This window comes from Rhinolophus sinicus, linkage group LG04 (assembly GCF_036562045.2).
Source record: "Rhinolophus sinicus isolate RSC01 linkage group LG04, ASM3656204v1, whole genome shotgun sequence".
Taxonomy (NCBI): domain Eukaryota; kingdom Metazoa; phylum Chordata; class Mammalia; order Chiroptera; family Rhinolophidae; genus Rhinolophus; species Rhinolophus sinicus.
Window position 1 is genome coordinate 171,375,483 of NC_133754.1, and position 19,394 is coordinate 171,394,876.

The 19,394-nt window shown below is 46.9% G+C and overlaps 1 protein-coding gene across 19 annotated transcripts in view; it reads left to right on the top strand.

Annotated features, from left to right (window-relative positions):
• The window catches only part of ZNF618 (zinc finger protein 618), a 170,021-nt gene extending 152,611 nt beyond the window's left edge, over positions 1-17,410 (top strand). For all 19 annotated transcript variants that reach the window (XM_019754622.2, XM_019754625.2, XM_019754623.2 and 16 more), the window contains 2 exons: positions 8,930-9,031; positions 9,663-17,410. In XM_019754622.2, the coding sequence (XP_019610181.2) occupies positions 8,930-9,031; positions 9,663-11,179 (1,619 nt within the window). In that variant the 3' untranslated portion in view covers positions 11,180-17,410. The remainder of the gene's footprint in view (positions 1-8,929; positions 9,032-9,662) is intronic.
• The last annotated feature ends 1,984 nt before the right edge of the window (positions 17,411-19,394 follow it).

Below are 19,394 nucleotides of genomic sequence, written 5' to 3' on the forward strand. Positions count from 1 at the left end.
TTGTGTTTCTGAGTTCATTAAACTGCCTTTCTGTGTTTTCTTGCATCTCGTTGAGTTTTTTCAGAACTGCAATCTTGAATTCTCTGTCATTTAAGTCACATATTTCCATATCTTTAAGTTCTTTTTCTGGAGACTTTTCACTTTCTTTCTGAGCTGTCTTGTTGCCTTGGTTATTCATGGCAATTACTGATTTATTATTTCTCTTCCTAGACATCTACAGGAGTGGCTTCTGCAACAGGTTGATAGGAAGAGGTCTTTCTTTTGCTTTCCAGTACTTATTGGTAGAATGTTTTATTTTTTTTCCGACTGCAGTCTTTTTTCCCTCTCTCACACAATAGTGCTATGTTTTCTCTGCACTATTCCAGCTTCTCACACAATGGGGGGATTCCCTGGGAGATGGGCTTCTCCTCTGTTAATAGTTCACCTGGGTCACAGGGCGCACTGTCCGCGTGAGTATGTGGAGAGCTTTTGAAGTTCCAAAGCTCTTCCAGCTCCTGATTCAGAGTCCGTATGTTTCAGCAGTTCTGTTTACTCCTGCAGGGATCCGCCCAGATAGGTGGGGCCAGGGGCGGGGTGAGTTGTGAGAGGTGGCCCAGAGCAATGGCGGCGACCACCACCACAGCCGGTCCTGCTTCCACAGCTCCCTCCCCTTTGCCGGAACTAGTTGGGCTGCGAATCTGTGTCTGCGGTCCACAGTTCTCAGAACAGCAGATACTCTGTTCTTTAGATCTGACACTGCTACTGTTCTGCTTCTAGCACCGGGCAGGTGGGGGCAGGGCGAGCTCTGGGAGGGTAGGGAGGGGGCGGCCAGTCTCAGTGCCTAAGGCTTCCGTTCTCTGCTCGGCAGTGTGGGCTTAAACCACAGTTTTCAGCCTTTTTCCCTCAGTCTTTTCTCCGAGGTCTCTGCCGTGAGCGTTGGGTTCAGCCATGGTATATGCTGCCCCCTCAGCCCTGTGGGCCATAAGCGGAGCCCTAGCAGTCTGAGTTCTTCCCTCTCCCGCAGCTGCGGTAGTTTCGGGAAGCAGGGAGCTCGGAGCACTGAGCTTGGTCTGCGTCTGTCTCTGCACTTCTCCCTTCCCTCCTCCCCCGCTCGCGCAATTCACCCACCTTTAGGTGAATTCAGCAGTGGGCCTCTTCATCTTGCCTGTCTGCTATGCAGGGAGTCCTTTGTGGAGTTATTTTTCGATTAGTTGTAAATTCCAGGGGAGCTTTATAGAGGCTCACCTCACGCCGCCATTTTGATGAAGTCTGTCCACATAACCTTTTTATCAGCTGTTTTGCCATCATCTTTCCAGCTTGTAGTATCAGCTCTCTAACTCTAGACCAGGGTTGTCCAAACTGTGGCCCACAATCCATTTTTAATTGGCCCGCAGCAAATTCCAATAATATATTTAGTTTGCTTAAATAAACCAGGTGAGGCAATACATACTTCACCTCGAGTGAGTGGCCTGGCTGTTTGTGTATTTTACCACATATGGCCCTTGGTGAAAAACGTTGAAAAAAGTTTGGACACCCCTGCTTTAGACCATCCCCCCTTCAAACAGATACCTCCGATTTTACGTTTTTGTCACTGTAGCACCCCACTTCTGGTCTAATTTCTGTTTTAGTCAAGGAGACACTATTTGCTGTAACAGATAAATCTAAAATTCTCAGTGGTTTAACATAATCATTTATTTCTCAGTCACATCACAACCTAATGCAAGTGGCCTGTTTGGGTGGCCTTCCACATGGTGATTTAGGGACCCAAAGTACTTGCGTTGTGTGGCCCTATCCTCCCCTGCGTCTTCAGAGTCCTCCCTCTGTGACTGGTGGGCGGGGAGAAAAGCACACTTCATCCTTCTTTAGGTGACAAGTGACACCTGTCATAATGCCCAAATTCCAGGGGCAGGAGAAATGCCAAGACTCCGCACAGGGAAACAGGAACCTGGGGGAGGCAGCTAGTGATCCCTGACACCCATCCCTCAGAGTAATCCTCTGGAGGCATTGGAAATGCTGTAAGGAAAGGACCAGACACGTGGTAGTTCAGTAATGGTCGCAGCTGTTATTTCTACTGTTGTAATTATTATTATTGCTTGTATGTCTCTTAGGCTTACAAATCTTCAAATCTGTCATATAATCCTCCAGGTCTGACCTGACTCGTGCAGAGTAGTACAAGACTAGGCTCTTTTAGGCTAGGTACTGCCCTGTTAGTGTGACCTCCATTCATTCATTCATTCATTCATTCATTCATTCATTCATTCATTCAGCGTCTAATTATTGAGTATCTGTTGTAGGGCAGGCACTAACTCACATTATCTTTTGGGGAGCCTATTATTTATTTCTAATGGACTTACTAAAATCAGGACAGAACCGGATTGGCAGCCAAGACGTTCGAGTTCCACGTTCTGGTGTCTCCAGACCCTGTGACCTTGGGCCACCATCTTTGTCCCCCTCTCTGAGCATCTCTATGTCTAATACAAGGGCACATAAACCTGCTGTCTCCAGCTGCCCTCCTCACACCAAGGTTTTACCTACACGTGTCTCAACTCCCACTTACCTTGGCCATCAACCATCCTGTACCAGGGAAAGCCATTTAGACTTGACTTTATGGGAAGCAGGGACAGCAGCTAGAAGGCTGCTCAGGGACCCCTGCCTGAGCGCACTGAGACCTTCACAGCCCAGTCCCCTCACTACTCCTCCTGCTCTGAAACCCCAGCCCTCCACCTGTGCCTCTCCCAGCTTCTGGAAGCTGAGGCTAATTAGGGAAGAGTCTGGGTGCCTGTACTTCCCCATCCCTCAGGCAGTTCTGCAGAGGCCATTAAAATGCAAATCAAGGCTGAACCTTGTGGTGGCCCCACTGCCCCCAAGCATCTCGACTTGTTTTCCACGGAAAGCTTTGGGCTGCTTTGTTCTGGTCCAGTGCTGGCAGAGAATGCAGGAGGCAATCCAGTGCAAATCCAGGCTGAATCCCAGCCAGGCTGAGTTGGGATTAAAGGATTGACTCCATAGAGAGAAATTAAGCGTCATGATCTGCGCAGTTCACAGTGCTGTTGATAAGGGGGATCAGCCTCGAATAACACCAATCTCATTAAGAGGCTGCTGAATGGCACAGGGTAATTCCCACTAATAAACTTGCTTTCTGTGCTGTAGGAAAACCTGTCTTGCCTCTGCAGTTCAGGAACGTGTTTTGACAGTAATAATAAATACTAAAGAGAGCTAACATTTAGTGAGCAATTAGTATGTATCAGGTGTGGTTATATTCACCAGCTGACGTTATCATCCCATTGTACAGATGAAGAAACTGAGGCTTAGAGAACATAATCACTGGCCCAAAGTTGCACAGCTACGAACATGATTGAAGCTCTTACTTGATGCCAGGACTTATTCTGAGAGTTTTACATGTTAGCTCATTTAACCCTCAGAACAGCACTCTGATATTAGCTCCACGTTACAGATAAGGAAATTGAGGCACAAAATGGCTAAGTAACTTGCCCAAGGCTATGCAGTCACAATGTCAGACCAGGATTCCAACTCTCAGTGAACTCTAGAGGCTGTGCTCTTAACTACCACCCTCTTCAGCCAAGTAGATGGTGTGGAGGGTTAGCAGAGGCGAAGCCTCCGCAGAGGTCATTCCTGCCAGTCCCTTTTTAAAGTACATTGAGGAGGACCATAGCCAGGAGAGGCATGGGGACTTGCCCAGGCAGCAAACAGGCTGGCAGTTGCAGTTTTAGGATTTTGCAATGGCCACACCTGATATCTAATCCCATTGAGCCCCTTCACCTCTCTGGGCTTCAGTCTTCTCATCTGTAAAGTGGGCTAACCAGGGCTGCCCACAGGCCGAGTGTGGGTTCTGGAGATGACATGTGAAGTATTCAGAGCTGTGGCACATTCTAAGATAAGACCGGACAGCAACAGAAGCCTATTTTTCCATCCTATGCCAGAAACCACCGCTTTCTCCTTCCTGCACCAGTCCCCCCCCCTCGCCCCCTGACAGCATTTATTCAGCTTTATAGCCTGCCCTTTACAGGTGTGTGTGTGTGTGTGTGTTACATAGTGATAGCCACACTGAGTAAACCTTCCAGCTCAAGCTATAAATCAAGCCTCTTTTCACAGAGCATTTACTCAGTACCTCACCCATTCAACAGCAGTATCTGTGAGATGTGGAGAAAAAAATGTTTTTAATCAACCAATACTAGACATTGTTATCTACTGCTGGGTTGGGTAATCTGTATTCCCAGTTCTGTGGAAAGTCAGAGAATGAGGGAATCACCCTGCAGCTTGCCCTTCCCCAGCATTTTGGAGGGAGGAGGGGAAACTGACGCCCAGAAAGTTAAAGTGTCTAACTCAAGGTGTTGTGAGCAGGACATGACTATCAGAGTAGCAATCTCACACACCTTTGTATCTTTCCACAATGTCAGACTTTATTAGAATAAAGCCATGGATCTAGTCCTACTGACTCAGTTAATCACAGGCATTAATCAAGGCTCTGGCCAGAAGATGGCCTCCAATAGATGAGGTAGAGCGGTTTCACATAGGAGGGTCACACAGGTTTACAAGCAACAGGGTTAGGCAAAGTGAACAGCCTTACGAAAGAAGGATGAGAGAGCCTGGTGTTTAGCGAGAGTCCCTACGGCACTGGGGTGTGTAGGGTCAGGCGTCAGGCCGGGCTAGTGAAATGGTCGGGAGGCGAGGGTTCATGGGCTCTGTCTGGGACGAGTGCAGGTGCAGTGTCAGCTCGTCAGTTGAGGCCTGAGCGACGAGCCGTCAGAGAGCTCTGGTTTTATGCTTAAGACTGGGTGTGGTGCACCCATCTGCAGTCCGAGAAAGCCGTCCATGTGGTCACACTCCACCCTGCGTCTGGAGTTACCTGGTTAGGGCGTTCCCTGGGTACGCCTTTCACGGGATGCTCTGGCATGACTGTCACTTCACGACTGGCATAGCTGTCAGAATTATCAGAGTCCATTTTGTGTTCATAATTAGTGTTCTGTATACAAGGTTACACCGACAGCCATGACAGAGCCAGATTCAAACCCAGGGCTTACAAATCCCTGTGCTCTAGGGGAGAAAATCAACAAGAATGGCTCCTGGTTTTCATTTTTAAATTGTGCTTTTCCTTTTTAAATGTAAGATGTATTCTTTAGAAGAAATTGGAAAAATGCAGAGAAATAAGGAAGTGAAGAATTAGCCATAGATGCACTCCTGAAAGCTAACCATTATTACTCTTTTAATGGGTTTCTTTTCAGTCATTTAAAAATCGGATTTATTGAGATATAATTTATAGAAATAAAATTCACCAATTTTAAGAGTACACTTTGATTGGTTTTGACAAATATATACAGTCATTTAATCACCATCACCATCAAAATGTATAACATTACCATCAACCCAGAATCTTCTCTCCTGCCTCTTTGCTGCCAGTCCCTTCCTTCACCCCAACCCTGGCAACCACTATGTGCTTTCTTTCGCAATAATTTTCCTCTTAGCAAATTTCATATAAATGTAATTATATGGCATTTAGTCGTTTGTGTCTGACTTCTTTTACTTAGCATACTTTTGAGATGCATCCATGTTGTTATGTGTTAGCAGAAATTCCCCTTTTCATTTCTGAGTAGCAAAGCATTGTTTGAATATACCACAATTCGTTTAATCTGTTCACCAATTGATAGACATTTAGATTGTCTCCAGGGAGCTACTATGAATAAACCTGCTGTGAATATTCAAGTACAAGTCCTTGTGTGGACATATGTTTTTAACTCTATGGGTGTATACCTAGGAGTCGAAATCCCAGGTCATATGGTAACTCTATGTTTAACCATTTGAGGAATTGCCAGACTGTTTCCTAAAGTGGCTGTACCATTTTTACATTCCCACCAACCATATATGAGGGGTCTGATTTCTCTACATCCTTGATGACTTATTATCTGATTTGTTTTATTCAGCCATCCTGTGTACGTGAGGTGGTATTTCGTTGTGATTTTGATTTACATATTCCTGGTAACTAGTAATGTGCAACATCTCTTCATGTGCTTATTGGCTATCTGAATATCTTCCTTGGAAAAATGTTCAGATCCTTTTCCCATTCTTTAATTGTTTTTTTTTTTTTTTTGTCTTTTTATTATTGAATTATGAGTGTTCTTTATATATTCTAGATACAAGGCCTCTATAGATATATGATTTGCAAATATTTTCTCCCATTCTTTGGGTTGCCTTTTTACTTTCTGGATACTATCCTTTGAAGAGCAAAAATTTTTGATTCTGATGGAATCCATTTATCTATTTTTTTCTTTTATTGTGTGTGCTTTTGGTGTGATATCTAAGAAACCATTGCCTAACCCAAGATCACAAAGACTTAACTCATTTTCTTTTAGAGTTTTATAGTTTTAGCTCTTACATTTATGCATATATTCCATTTTCAGTTGATTTTTACATGTGGTGTGAGGTAGGGGTCCTTTTTCATGTGGATATACAGTTGTCCTAGCACCATTTTTTGAAACAACTATTCTTACCCCCATTGAATTATCCTGGCACCCTTGTCGAAATCAATTGACCATAAGTGTGAGGGTTGTTTCTGGATTCTGAATTCTATTCCATTTATCCATAGGTCTGTTCTTGTACCTCCAGTACCACACTGTCTTGATTACTGCAGTTTTGTAGTAGTTTTGAAATCAGGAAGTGTGAGCCTTTCAACTTTCTTGTTTCTCAAGAGTGTTTTGACTATTCTGAATCTCTTCTAGTTACATGTGAATTTTAGAATCAACTTGTCAATTTCTATAAAAAAGCCAGGGCTTTTGATAAGAGATTGTGTTGAATTTAGATCAGTTTTGTTTTGTTTTGTTGTTTTGTTTTGTTTTGTTGCTATTTTCCAGTTTATGAACATGGAATGTCTTTTCATTTTTTAAAGTCTTCTTTGAGTTCTTTTAGCAGTGTCTTTAGTTTTCAGTGTACAAATCTTTCACTTCTTTTGTAAGTTTATTCATATTCTTTTGGACACTATTATAAATGGAATTATTTTCTTAATTTAATTTTTGGAGTGTTCATTTGCTATTGTGGAGAAATATAATTGATATATATATATATACACACACACACATATATACATGTGTATATATATATATATATATATATATATATATATATATATATATATATATCTTGTTTCCTGCAGCCTTACTAAACTCATTTATTTCGTTCTGGTAGTTTTGTGTGTGTGTATTTTCAGTATAGGATTTTTTATATAAACACTGTGTCATCTGAAAATAGAGATAATTTTACTTCTTCTCTTCCATTGTAATCTGGATCTTCTTTTTTTTTGCCTGATTGCCCTGGCTAGAACCTCTAATACATATTGAACAGAAGAGATGAAAGTAGATATTCTTTCTTGTTCCTGATTTAGGGGGAAAGCTTTCAATGTTTAACCATTAAGTGTGGTATTAGCAGTGGGTTTTTCTTAGATGCCCTTTATCACGTTGAAAAAGTCCTACTTTGTTGAGTGTTTTTATCATGAAAAATGTGTTGAGTTTGTCAAATACTTTTTCAGCATCTGTTGAGATGATCATGTGGTTTTTGTCCATTCTGTTACTAAGGCATATTACGTTGATTTTTATATGTTGAACCAACCTTTTATTCCTGGAATAAATCACACTTGGTCATGATGTATAGCCTGTTACATATACATAGCTAGATTTGGTACGCTGTATTTTATTGAGGATGTATCTATATATGGGATAGTGGGCTATAGTTTCTTTTCTTGTGATTTCTTTGTTTGATTTTGGTATTATAATAATACTTGCCTCATTAAATGAATTGAGAAGTGTTCCTTCTTCCATTTTTGGGAAAAATTTGTGAAGAGTTCCTTTAACATACGAATTTACTAGTGAAGCCATCTGAATCTGAACTTTTCTTTCTCCCTTTTTTTTTTATCTTTCTTTCTTGCTTTCAGAGAGAACGAGAGAGAGAGAGAGAGAGAGAGAGAGAGAAATATTTTGATTAGTAATTCAATTTTTTTCTATAGGTTTATTCAGATTTTCTGTTTCTATAATCAGTTTTGGTAGTTCATGTCTTTCTAAGAATTTGCTTATCTCGTTCAGGTTATCTAATTTGTTGGAATACTATTTTTCATAGTATATTTCCTTACAATCTTTTTTATGCCTATCAACTCAGTGAACTTAAGTTTCCTTCTGTTCTTAGTTTGCTGAGAGTTTGTGTTATGAGTAGGTGTTGAAATTTGTTACATTTTAATATGCATTTATATCTGTGGAGATTATTTCTCTTCTTTTTTTCTTAGTATAGGGAATTACGCTTGTTGGTTTTTAATTATTAATCCCAACTTGCATTTCTGGGGTAAACTCCACTTAGTTGTGATGTATTATTCTTTTTCCTGTATTTAGTTTGCTAATATTTTGTCGAGGATTTTTGTATGTGTATTTATCAGGGATATTGTGTTGCAGTGTTTTCCTCTAGCTAGAGATCAGGGTAATGCAAGCCTCATTAAGCGAATTTCTGGCAAAAATACTGAAAAGACAAATAAGCCCACTTTGAAGAAGTGAGTGTGTGAGATGCTTCAGATCACTTGGGGTGTAACTGGCACCCCACCCCCCTGTTTCAGAGCTAGAACTTGGTGATTTTGTGTGGGTGTGAGGTCTCCCAGCCAGACTCAGGAGCAGTGATTCCCATTTACTGAGTGTTAGTCCACACTGGGCACTGTGCTCAGCTCTTTCCCTGAATTATCTCTTCTTAGTCCTTCAAGCAGTTGTGTCACACACACACATCATTTTCCTAAATGATGAAAATGAGGCTTCCCAAACATAGATAGTTGTGTGAGGAGGAGCCCGGATTTGGACCCAGGCCTGAGTTCCAGAAGCCGTGTTTTGCTTTCATCTGCTGTGCTCTTGTTCCCGTCTTGTCAGGCCTCTTACTCTGTAGGGTAACACTGTCCCCTCTGTGCCCACAGCGGACAATGAGAACAATATTGCCTCCAACCAGTCCCGATCGCCACCTGCTGTTGTAGAAGAGAAGTGGAAACCCCAGGCCCAGAGGAACAGTGCCAACAACAGTAGGTCTCGCCTAGGCCGGAGCCTGGGGGATTCGTGGAGGTCTGCCTCAGACACCTCCGGTCCCCGCTCTGGTTGTTCCCTTCTGCCCCCCTCCGCCCCCACCACCTGTGCCTCCCATGATGAAGGAAGACCATGCATAGCAGTTTCCAAAGTACTTGCACACCTATGACCTCGCTTGTGTGAATTATGACCTCACAAGGATAGGCAGATGGAGCTCGGGGAGAGGAGGTGATCTGTTGTGGTCAGAGAGCACACCTTAGTGACAGAATCAGAACTGGAATCCACTTGCAATTTCTCTTGACTACTCTTTCCTGACATTGTGGCCTCATGTATTTTATTCACTAGCGACTCCTTCACGAGAGGCCATTCCTAGACTAAGGAAGCTGTTAGGCTAGTCTAGTTGGCTTCAAAAGTCTAGGTGAATGACACATGTAGCAAGTATGTTACACACATACCACTCTTTTATTCCCATGAGACTCACGGTAAAGACAGCCAGCACCCCCAATCGGTGTGCAACATGAAATCTGCCCATGATTCCTAATTCTAGACGCTTAGAGTATTAGGCTGCTACCAGACCAAGGAGCCTCAAATGCCGGGATTAATGACATCTCTCCTTGTGTCCCCTGCCAGCCACAAGCAGTGGTTTAACACCCAACAGTATGATCCCTGAGAAGGAGCGGCAGAACATCGCTGAGCGGCTGTTGCGGGTCATGTGTGCCGACCTGGGTGCGCTGAGCGTGGTGAGCGGGAAGGAGTTCCTGAAACTGGCACAGACACTAGTGGACAGTGGCGCCCGCTACGGGGCCTTCTCGGTCACGGAGATCCTGGGCAACTTCAACACACTGGCACTGAAGCACCTACCGCGCATGTACAACCAGGTGAAGGTGAAGGTGACGTGTGCCTTGGGCAGCAACGCCTGCCTGGGCATCGGCGTCACCTGCCACTCACAGAGCGTCGGCCCCGACTCCTGCTACATCCTCACAGCCTACCAGGCCGAGGGCAACCACATCAAGAGCTACGTGCTGGGCGTGAAGGGCGCGGATATTCGTGACAGCGGCGACCTGGTACACCACTGGGTGCAGAACGTGCTGTCGGAGTTTGTGATGTCGGAGATCCGGACAGTGTACGTGACGGACTGCCGGGTGAGCGCGTCCGCCTTCTCCAAGGCCGGCATGTGCCTGCGCTGCTCAGCCTGTGCCTTGAACTCGGTGGTGCAGAGCGTGCTGAGCAAGCGGACGCTGCAGGCCCGCAGCATGCACGAGGTGATCGAGCTGCTCAACGTGTGCGAGGACCTTGCGGGCTCCACCGGCCTCGCCAAGGAGACCTTCGGGTCGCTGGAGGAGACCTCGCCCCCGCCCTGCTGGAACTCGGTCACAGACTCGCTGCTGCTGGTACACGAGCGCTACGAGCAGATCTGCGAATTCTATAGTCGGGCCAAGAAGATGAACCTCATCCAGAGCCTCAACAAGCACCTGCTCAGCAACCTGGCGGCCATCCTGACGCCCGTGAAGCAGGCGGTCATTGAGCTGAGCAACGAGAGCCAGCCTACCCTGCAGCTGGTGCTGCCCACCTACGTCAGGCTGGAGAAGCTGTTCACTGCCAAGGCCAATGACGCGGGGACCGTCAGCAAGCTGTGCCACCTCTTCCTGGAGGCCCTCAAGGAGAACTTCAAGGTGCACCCGGCGCATAAGGTGGCCATGATCCTGGACCCGCAGCAGAAGCTGCGGCCCGTCCCACCCTACCAGCACGAGGAGATCATCGGCAAAGTGTGCGAGCTCATCAATGAGGTCAAGGAGTCCTGGACCGAGGAGGCCGACTTCGAGCCCGCCACCAAGAAAGCCCGCTCTGCCGCCGGCGAGAACCCCGCCGCTCAGGAGGACGATCGGCTGGGGAAGAACGAAGTGTATGACTACCTGCAGGAGCCCCTCTTCCAGGCCACGCCTGATCTCTTCCAGTACTGGTCGTGCGTTACCCAAAAGCACACAAAACTCGCCAAGCTCGCCTTCTGGCTCCTTGCGGTCCCGGCTGTGGGGGCCAGGAGCGGATGTGTAAATATGTGTGAACAGGCGCTTCTAATCAAAAGGAGGCGACTGCTCAGTCCAGAAGATATGAACAAACTCATGTTTCTGAAATCCAACATGCTTTAAGACTTGACTTCAGAAGTTTTAAAAAAAAAAAATTGCAGAAGGAAAAAAGAGAACGATAGGAAAAAAAAAAAACACACAACACTGTCGCAAACAAAGAAAAGGAATTTAAGTTCTAAACACTGTGGACCTCATTATAAATGCCCCCTGGAAACTTAAGTGCTTTTTTCAGTGTGTGTGTGCTTGTGTGTGCACACCTGTGCGGACGTGTCCAAGCGCACGTGCCGTGGGTGCAGGCATGGGGCTCAGCGCTCGTCTGCGTAGCAGAAGCTTTGCGCACGCGCGCACACACATACTACCCTGGTGCATGTACCCTCGCCTGCTCTGCTCGTGGGCGCGCGTGCATTAAACTAGGTGTGTCAGGAAAGCTGAGTGTTCGGGAAAGAGGGAAGGTGCTTCACCTCCTTTTCTCGGTAAGGGGCTTTAAAGACTCCATTTTCAGGTGTGCAGATTGGTAGAACGCTGATGTAAAGTGTTCAGGCAGCTGAGATCTGAAGTGACTTGACGCTCTCTGTCCTTCACCCTGTGGTCCACCTTTTACCTCCAGTCCCCTCCTCCAAGCCCTCCTGACCCCAATGCACCCCACTCCACCCCTCCCCTCCCCGGCTGCCCTGCCATGGTTTCTCCAAACTGCATCAGATGGACAGTTTCTGCACTGGACTTTATTCTTGCACCTTCAGGGCATTGAGCAGCTGCCTTCCAGATGCCATCGGGTGTCCTGGGGCAGCCGCCTTAGAAACACACTTATCTATCTCCCCAAATCAGGAAAGGAGACTTTAAGAGTGTAAAGCTGACTTTTGGCTTTTTAATATAAGAGGGGGGAAAAAAAAGACATTTTTCAGAGAAGTATAGGTAACAGTCTCCACTCCTTTTTTCCCCCTAACATTTTAGCAATTCTTACCCTTTTTTTTTTTTTGGCTTGTCTAGTTTTTTCTAATTTGATTTAGACTCTACTAGGAGGCACTGAATGTCTATAACTTATATTTTGGAGGCTTTTTTAAAAAATTGCCCTTTTTGTTCCTCAAGTCACACTGTAAACTAGCTCATCTCAGTGGTATATTCACTATCCTAAGGATTTTATTAGCCTTCCCTGTACAGTCCAGTTTTCGTGTATTTGAACAGCCAAGACCGTGCACTTGGCTGTGTTGTTTGGAGACCAGGAGTGGGGTGGGAGTCGCAGGATTCACAGATGTGAAGTGTGGCGGAAGCCATAGGGAAGCATGTGGCTTAGAACTCGCGTTCTCCTGAATGTAAGCGGGTGACCCGCCCTCCTGGCTCACTGTGTCTGGTTCTGCGAATGTCTGATTTATATACCCAGAGTGCATTACACTACTCGCCACGTCGCTGACACTTCCAGCTCAGCAGGGACTCCTGAGTTGATCCACGTTCACATCCGTCACACCTCAGACCCACTGCCTCTTCCCCTGCCCCAGGACCCCAGGGGCTCCAGTGGTTCCATTGCCCACAGCCCTGGGGTCCCCACTTGAGCCTCAGCCCTCCTTGCAGGACAGTAGTTGAGCATGGTGCCTTGTGGGCCAAACAATTGATGTTCTGGGGATGGAATGGCATTAGGCCACATTCCACCTGATGCTGTGAAAGATGTTTAGACTTTTCACTCCATGAGCAATTTAGGTTCTTCGCACTTAGTCCCAATGCTGAGGGTGGCCCCTTTCCCCTCACAGGAGTTGGTTCTGTCAGGATCAGTGCTCAACCCCCCACACCACCTCTCCGTGAATCAAGTTTGCTCATATCCTCCCGTGCCCATGGCCAAGGGCTTCAGGCTGAGAAAGCCCACCATTGTGGGGGGCCATCCGCAAAGGCACATTCTACCATCTTGGGGGTTGACTGAGTCTACTCCATCCCCTCCTAGTAATAAAGCATTAACTCAACTGCGAGATACCTCGACTACAAAAAACACTGTACAACAACAGCCCTCTCCCCAGGTCTGTGGCAGACGGGGACAAGAAGTTGGTTTAAAAACACTGTCCCTGCGGGCCAAGCCTGCTCACTTTGCCTCATGAAAACTGACCCTCCGAGTCTTCGACCTACTGAAATGCATCCAAGTGGGCCGTTTCCACAGTCTGCAGTAAGCCATGGTCTCAGGAACCACCATGCCATTTCCTCTGCTGGAGGAGCTCTAGCTGTTTCCTCCACAGCATCTCCAGCTTGGGGTCACAAGAAGAGCCTCCATCTGCACAGGACAGTCATCTAATGTCACCAGCTAGAGAGTACGGGAGCATCAGCAGACTTTTCGGTCAGGCCTTTGGGAGCATTCCAGAAGTGGCCGCAGCATTGCTGATGAGTGACAGACCCTTACAGTGAAAGATCCCTCCAGCTTTACTTTGCTGCTGGGGAAGGGTCCGCAACCTGGCACTTTAACCACACAAGAAGGAGTCAGAGCTCCCACGTTGTGTGGTCGGTGGGAGCAGAGCCGTGGAGCCCATCTTCCTCCTCCTTAGAGCAGAGCTGCGCTGGTGTTGCCCCATTATTGGGCCAGTTGTTAGGAAATAGGTATTTTACTTTCTTGCAAAGCTGTCGGAGACCAAGCCCAGATATGCATTTAGAGCACTCAGCATTCTTTTCTTTAGGACACGGGATGTCTACCCTCCAGAATGAAAATTCGAGTAAGTTGTCCTAAACATTACATAACTAGTCATACGTGTCTCCTCCTGTTCTTCCTTTCCACCTCAGTTCAATCCTTAAAGCTTGGCTTCCTCTGCAGGCCCACGGTGAATGCCACTGGGTAATCTGAAAGCTGTCTCGGGGCTGCCCATCCAGATGTGGTAACAGGGTGGTAGGTAGTCGTTTCTCTCTTGCAACCTCTGGTTCCCCAGAAATTGGTATCATCAGCAGGAAAGACTGTCCCAAGGTGCCCCTGTCTGCTTTCTCACACAGGTAATTCCCATAGTGCAAATCCTGCTGTAGCGAATAGCTTAACAAATCCCAAAGATCTCACCGGTCCAGCCACTGGCCCCGAGTTCCAGCAATATCCACCTTGTTCAAATTCTAGTTTAGCCAAAGGATTGAGGTAGGCTCTTCCAGTTCATCTCCAGGCACCGAACCTGGCATTGACCTTCCAAAGGATTCTGTCTTCTGCTTCCCATTTCTCTGACTGCTGTAGGACTTTCCACCACAGGCCCTTGGAACCATTTCTGTTGTGTTCTGGGCAGCTCAAGGTGTTTGCCTGCTGACTTGGACACAACTCGTCTCAAGCCATGTGATTCCCAGGACAGAACTGGTCTTTATTTTGATACATCCAGACCCCAGAGGAGACTTTTCAGGGGGTTTGCACCTCATCTGAGGTCAGTTGGTTTCACCACCAAAGCCCAAGCCAAGGACCGTGCGTCATGGATGTTCCCTCAGATTTGGAATAGCCCAGGGGTCTCAGCTCCACCAAGAGCAGCAGTGTCATCCCAGTGAGTGGATGCTCTTGTCCCAACACTGGTCTCCCTTCCGTATGCCTTGGTCACCCAGCCTGGTCTTCCTCCTGATGGTTGTTAGAAACCAAGAAACAAAACGGAGGGGCCACCTGCTGCGTCCGCATCCAGCCTGCCTACAGACCTCATGCTTGGCATTCAAAGATTGGCTCCTGGATTGGAAAAGGGTACGATGACACAATTGAGAAGTCATGGGTCTCCAGGATTCAAAGAAGGACTTTTTTTTTTCCTTACAGCAGATCCGTAGGCTGGCAGGTGTTCTCTCCTTCAGTTTGCTCCTTTATCTCCTGCACTTTCAAGAAACTCCAGAGAAAAACCTCCACAAGGCATGTTTTCCACTGTGAAGCAGAACCTCTGTCTTTAGGAGTCCCCTATGCTTGCAGGAGGCCACCAGCTTCCACCTGGACTTGGACTAGCTTCCTTGGTGAGTGGGCACCTGGAGAGATGTGAAGGATACAGGACACACTTTCTGGGGTCCACAGGTTCACAAGAAAGGTTTGAAATGAGGTTGGGATGCCCCTGGAGAAGAGAGGTCCCGTGAGAAATGGCCCAGAAGGGGACAGTACCTGGATATTTTCATCATGATGGATGTTCTTGCAGACACGGGAAGAAGGGGTATGCAGGGCATGGTGGGCAGCCTCCTGCCCTATTGAGCTGGAGTAGGTTCATAGCTGTGCCCTTGCCTTGGGAACAGGGTACTGCCTGTGTCCCTGGGATGGTCCTAAGGAAGGGCTCCTAGAAAGCCTGCCGCTTTAGACAGAATCAAGAGGCTAATAAGTAAGGCTCAGGCTGTCCCCTGGAGACTGGGTGGGGGGCTCTGTCTCGGCCCTGCCAACCCCACCCTGGCCTTGCATATCCACCTGGGTCAGCAAGAGAACTGGGACAGGGCGTGCGCCTGTCTTCACTGTGGCTAATGTTTGCTAGGCCAGTTATGGTGAACCAATGATACAGTGTTCTTCCCTCTTATGTTTCCCTCCCGGTTTCCCCATTTCAGGGTTTTCTGAAGGATTTTATTTGTTTTTCTTTGTCTCTCATTTGGGTTTGAGGATCGTAGTCAGTAGAGGCCTGCCTTTTCATGAAGGCGCCCTGTGCTTTCTGTGCGAAAAGGTACTTGCTCCCGCTTTGATGAGGGTGAAGATCCTTAGGTTACTGTTTGTATATTCATGCCCCCACCACCACGGTGTCGCTTTAAAGATTCCACTCCTGTACAGAGAACGATCTGCTGGGTTTGCAGTTGGGCGTCAGCAGGACCTCTGAGGGTTCTCCCCTTCCATACGCGTCCCGCCGGGCACCTTGACTCTTCAAACCAAAGTTCCTTATGGGGTACAGCCCAGCCTTGACCGCAACCTCAGGGGCCTGGGGACCCCTGTGGTGCTTCCTGAAGTCCAGGTTGGTAGAGACCTTGGGGTCTGAGACCAGCCAGAAGAAGGAACTCCTCCCCCAAACCAGGTGCCAGCCAGTCCCTGCCTGGGACCCTCCCTCCCACCCAAGCAGTGAGCAAGCTCGTGGACTGGCATGGGGCTGGGCCTCACCAGCCAGGAGACAGAGGGACTTGCGGGGCTGGAGGCTCTCAGACCCACCAGGCAACACGTCCAGGGCCATTTAGAACCCAAGCATCAGGAAATCGTTTTGTACAACCACCTGAAGCAGAGATATTTTTTAAGAAGTATAAATTATTTTCAGTTCTCTTCTGATCCTAGCTTTTTTTCCCCACAACTTCACATCGGTGATTCTTATACATCAGGTAAATCTTGAGAAAGCCTTGGTGCCCCCTCCCTCCTATGCCCCACTCAGTAACCACGTGTGTGCACCCCCCATCCTTTCTCAGTAGTTAAGATGTTCTAGGCAATACCATAGGCACATCTGACTGTGTCTCTTCGAGTGCAAGAAACTCAAGTCATCTTAAAAAAAAAAACAAAAAAAATTTACAAAAAAACAAACACAAAAAAATATCTTTTTTAGGCCAGAGTTTTCTACAGGTATTAATGAATATTTTTCTTAATCCTTATAAGTTTTATGTGTTTAATATTTCTTAATACCGGTAGCATTAATTTATACTTTTGTAGCAACACAATATTTTTATAAACAGCCAGTGCTTGGCTCAAGTCTCCACGAGGGGTTTATGCAGGGCTATCTTGGGACCCTGTGTACCATGTACTGTATTTAAAAAAAGTTACCTAGTGTCACCCTTGCTGTGTTAATTAACAAAAGTCGTTTGCAGTCTCCTGTGTCAGTGTGGATCCAACAAGGTGTGGATCCAACAACTCTGCAAGGAGTCACATTGCATGGGGGTTGAGTTGACAGTTCTTGTGTGATATGTAAGCCCCCGAGACCAAACTTGAGGGTTTATTTAAGGTTTTTGTTTGTCCTTTGGGTTTTTTTGTTTCACTTTGTTTTGGTACCCTTTCTCCATTTGCAGCTAAATCAGTTTCGTGATGTTTAAAACTTTTACTGATGTCAAATGGAGGAAAGGAACAGAAAAAGAAAAGATTTTTACAAAGTAATAAAATTTAAAACTGAGCTGTTTAAATGTTGCTGTTTTTACCTGTCTGTTCTTGTCTGAAAGTGGGACATTCCCAGGGAGAAGAGGAAGGTTCCACTTGGTTCTTGAAATCGCCAAAAGCCCTAGCCCAGAATTCAGAACCCCTCTACCCCATGAATTCTTGCAACATTATTTCCCAGTTGGTTGATGCCAAGGCAAAAAGACATCCTTTTAATGGTTAGAGGATCAGTTGCTTAAATGATTTCATGTCAGTGTTGTATTTATGGTTTTACAATAAAACAACCTTTAGAAAGATGGCAGTGTGTGACGTTATTTCTTGGGTTTGGGATTGGACCGTGTCATCCAGTTAGGAACATCTACTGGTGAGTGGACATGGACCAGAGGCAGGGCTTCTGGGGGTGACAGCTGGAATCCATCCCAAGGGCGACACTGAGGTTGGGGTTGTCAACTCCTTATCTGAGCTCATTGCTCACCTCCAACACCAGACCCGGCTCAGCCAATGTTTGATAAATGAGGGAGGAACACGGCCAAAAGGAGATGTGATCCCTGTGGGATGGAGCGTTATCCCATGGAAGGAAGGGGGGATTTAATCGGAATCCTACAGACTCAATGCCTAAGGGACACATCCCTTCTCCAGAGGTCCTTCATGTGCCACTTGTGACCCTGTACCCTGTGGCCTTGGCCTCCTCCCAAGGAACATGTGTGACGTTCTGTGTTGTGTGTATCGTCGTTTTCTGGGGAAGAGTGTCCATAGCTTTGCCAGATTCCTGATGGCATCTGCTAGCACCCTCCATGGTGAACTGCGGGACCAGCCTGGGAGGACTTGCCCTACTGCAGGCCTCACCCAGAGCCTTCTACAGACATGACACTTCAGTGCTCTGCTGGAATAGAATCCAACAGAAGGCAAGTCGAAGAGAAGATGCTACCCAAAGACAAGCTGTGGGCTGGGTGGGCAGGGAGGGGTGACAGCTCCTCCTAAAGCAGGCCTGATGCTGCCCGAACACCCGTTCAAAGGTGAAACCAAACACCTGAACATCTTGCTATCAAGGTAAGAGGATTCCAGACACCCCAGCATCTCAACCAGATACAGGGTGCTCTCCTTGAAGAGAGAGTGTTACTTGGATCAGCTGAGCAGATTCCATCGAATCCCACGTGTGGCAGCAGCATAGGCTGCACGCTGGGCCAGCCTCCCACAGGGCAGCAGCCTGCCCTCGAAACCATCCCTCTGGGAGTTGCCTGCTGATAATTGTGCTGTGTGGACATGCCTGAGGGAGTGGTGGAAGTTTAATTGAGTTTCTATGCGGTCTAAAACAAAAGGCAGGAGACCTACTATAGCTGAGAATCGTGCCCAACTCTTCCCAACATCACAATCAAAGCCAGTGCCTGGCCCAGACCTCCGTACAGCTGAAGGGCCAGCCTCTGGATGTGAAAGTTTGAAAAAGGATATGTGTCTCTATTAAGCAGCCACATCTATTTTGTAACAAATGAGTGTGACTATTTAAGAATCAAGTGAGCCTTCAGGGCAGCCACTTTGCCGAGAATGTCTCTGGGCCTCTGAGGTGAGCATGGACTTGGGTCACGGATGTACTTGAACCCCACTCCACCCCTGAGGGATAAAGTCAGGAGAATCCAGTGGAATTTTCATCGTGAAGGTTTTAGTAAGAGTGTCATGGAGACAAATGCCTCCAGGTCCGGGCAGGGCTGGTGAATCACATGGTAGGTGTCTATAGGGGCCAACTCAATTCAGCTCCCGCCTCGCATCGTGAAGGATGCAAGCCCAGGACTGCTGGAACATATTTTTCTAGAGAATTGAGAAATGCAGATGTTTATATGGAAGCTCAGTTTTTAAATGGTGAATTCAGAACTGTAAAAAATATGTTACAAGCCACACACCCCATCCACCAGCTGTCCTGCGCACCTGTGGCTTGCACCCTCTGGTTTAAGCATTTGTTCTTCAGGTCACTTCAAAATATCCCTTTTCAGCGTGGCACCTTCAAATTGCCATAGGTGGCCGTCCCTGGTGTGTGATGCATGCGTGGAGGGGAGCGAGGTATGGACATACGATGTGACGATGTTTATTAGTTCCAGCCTGGAGAGCCTGTCTGTCACTTCTCCCTGAACACACCGCCCTGACTCCACCCACGTCTGCCCAGAAACTCTTGGTCATGACTACAGACACTGTCCCTCAGGACAGTCCTCTCTGTTGGAACCTGGAAACCCCAAGCTCTGGGCTTTGGGGGAGACGGGGAGGGAGTATTTCATGTGATCTGACCAAGAA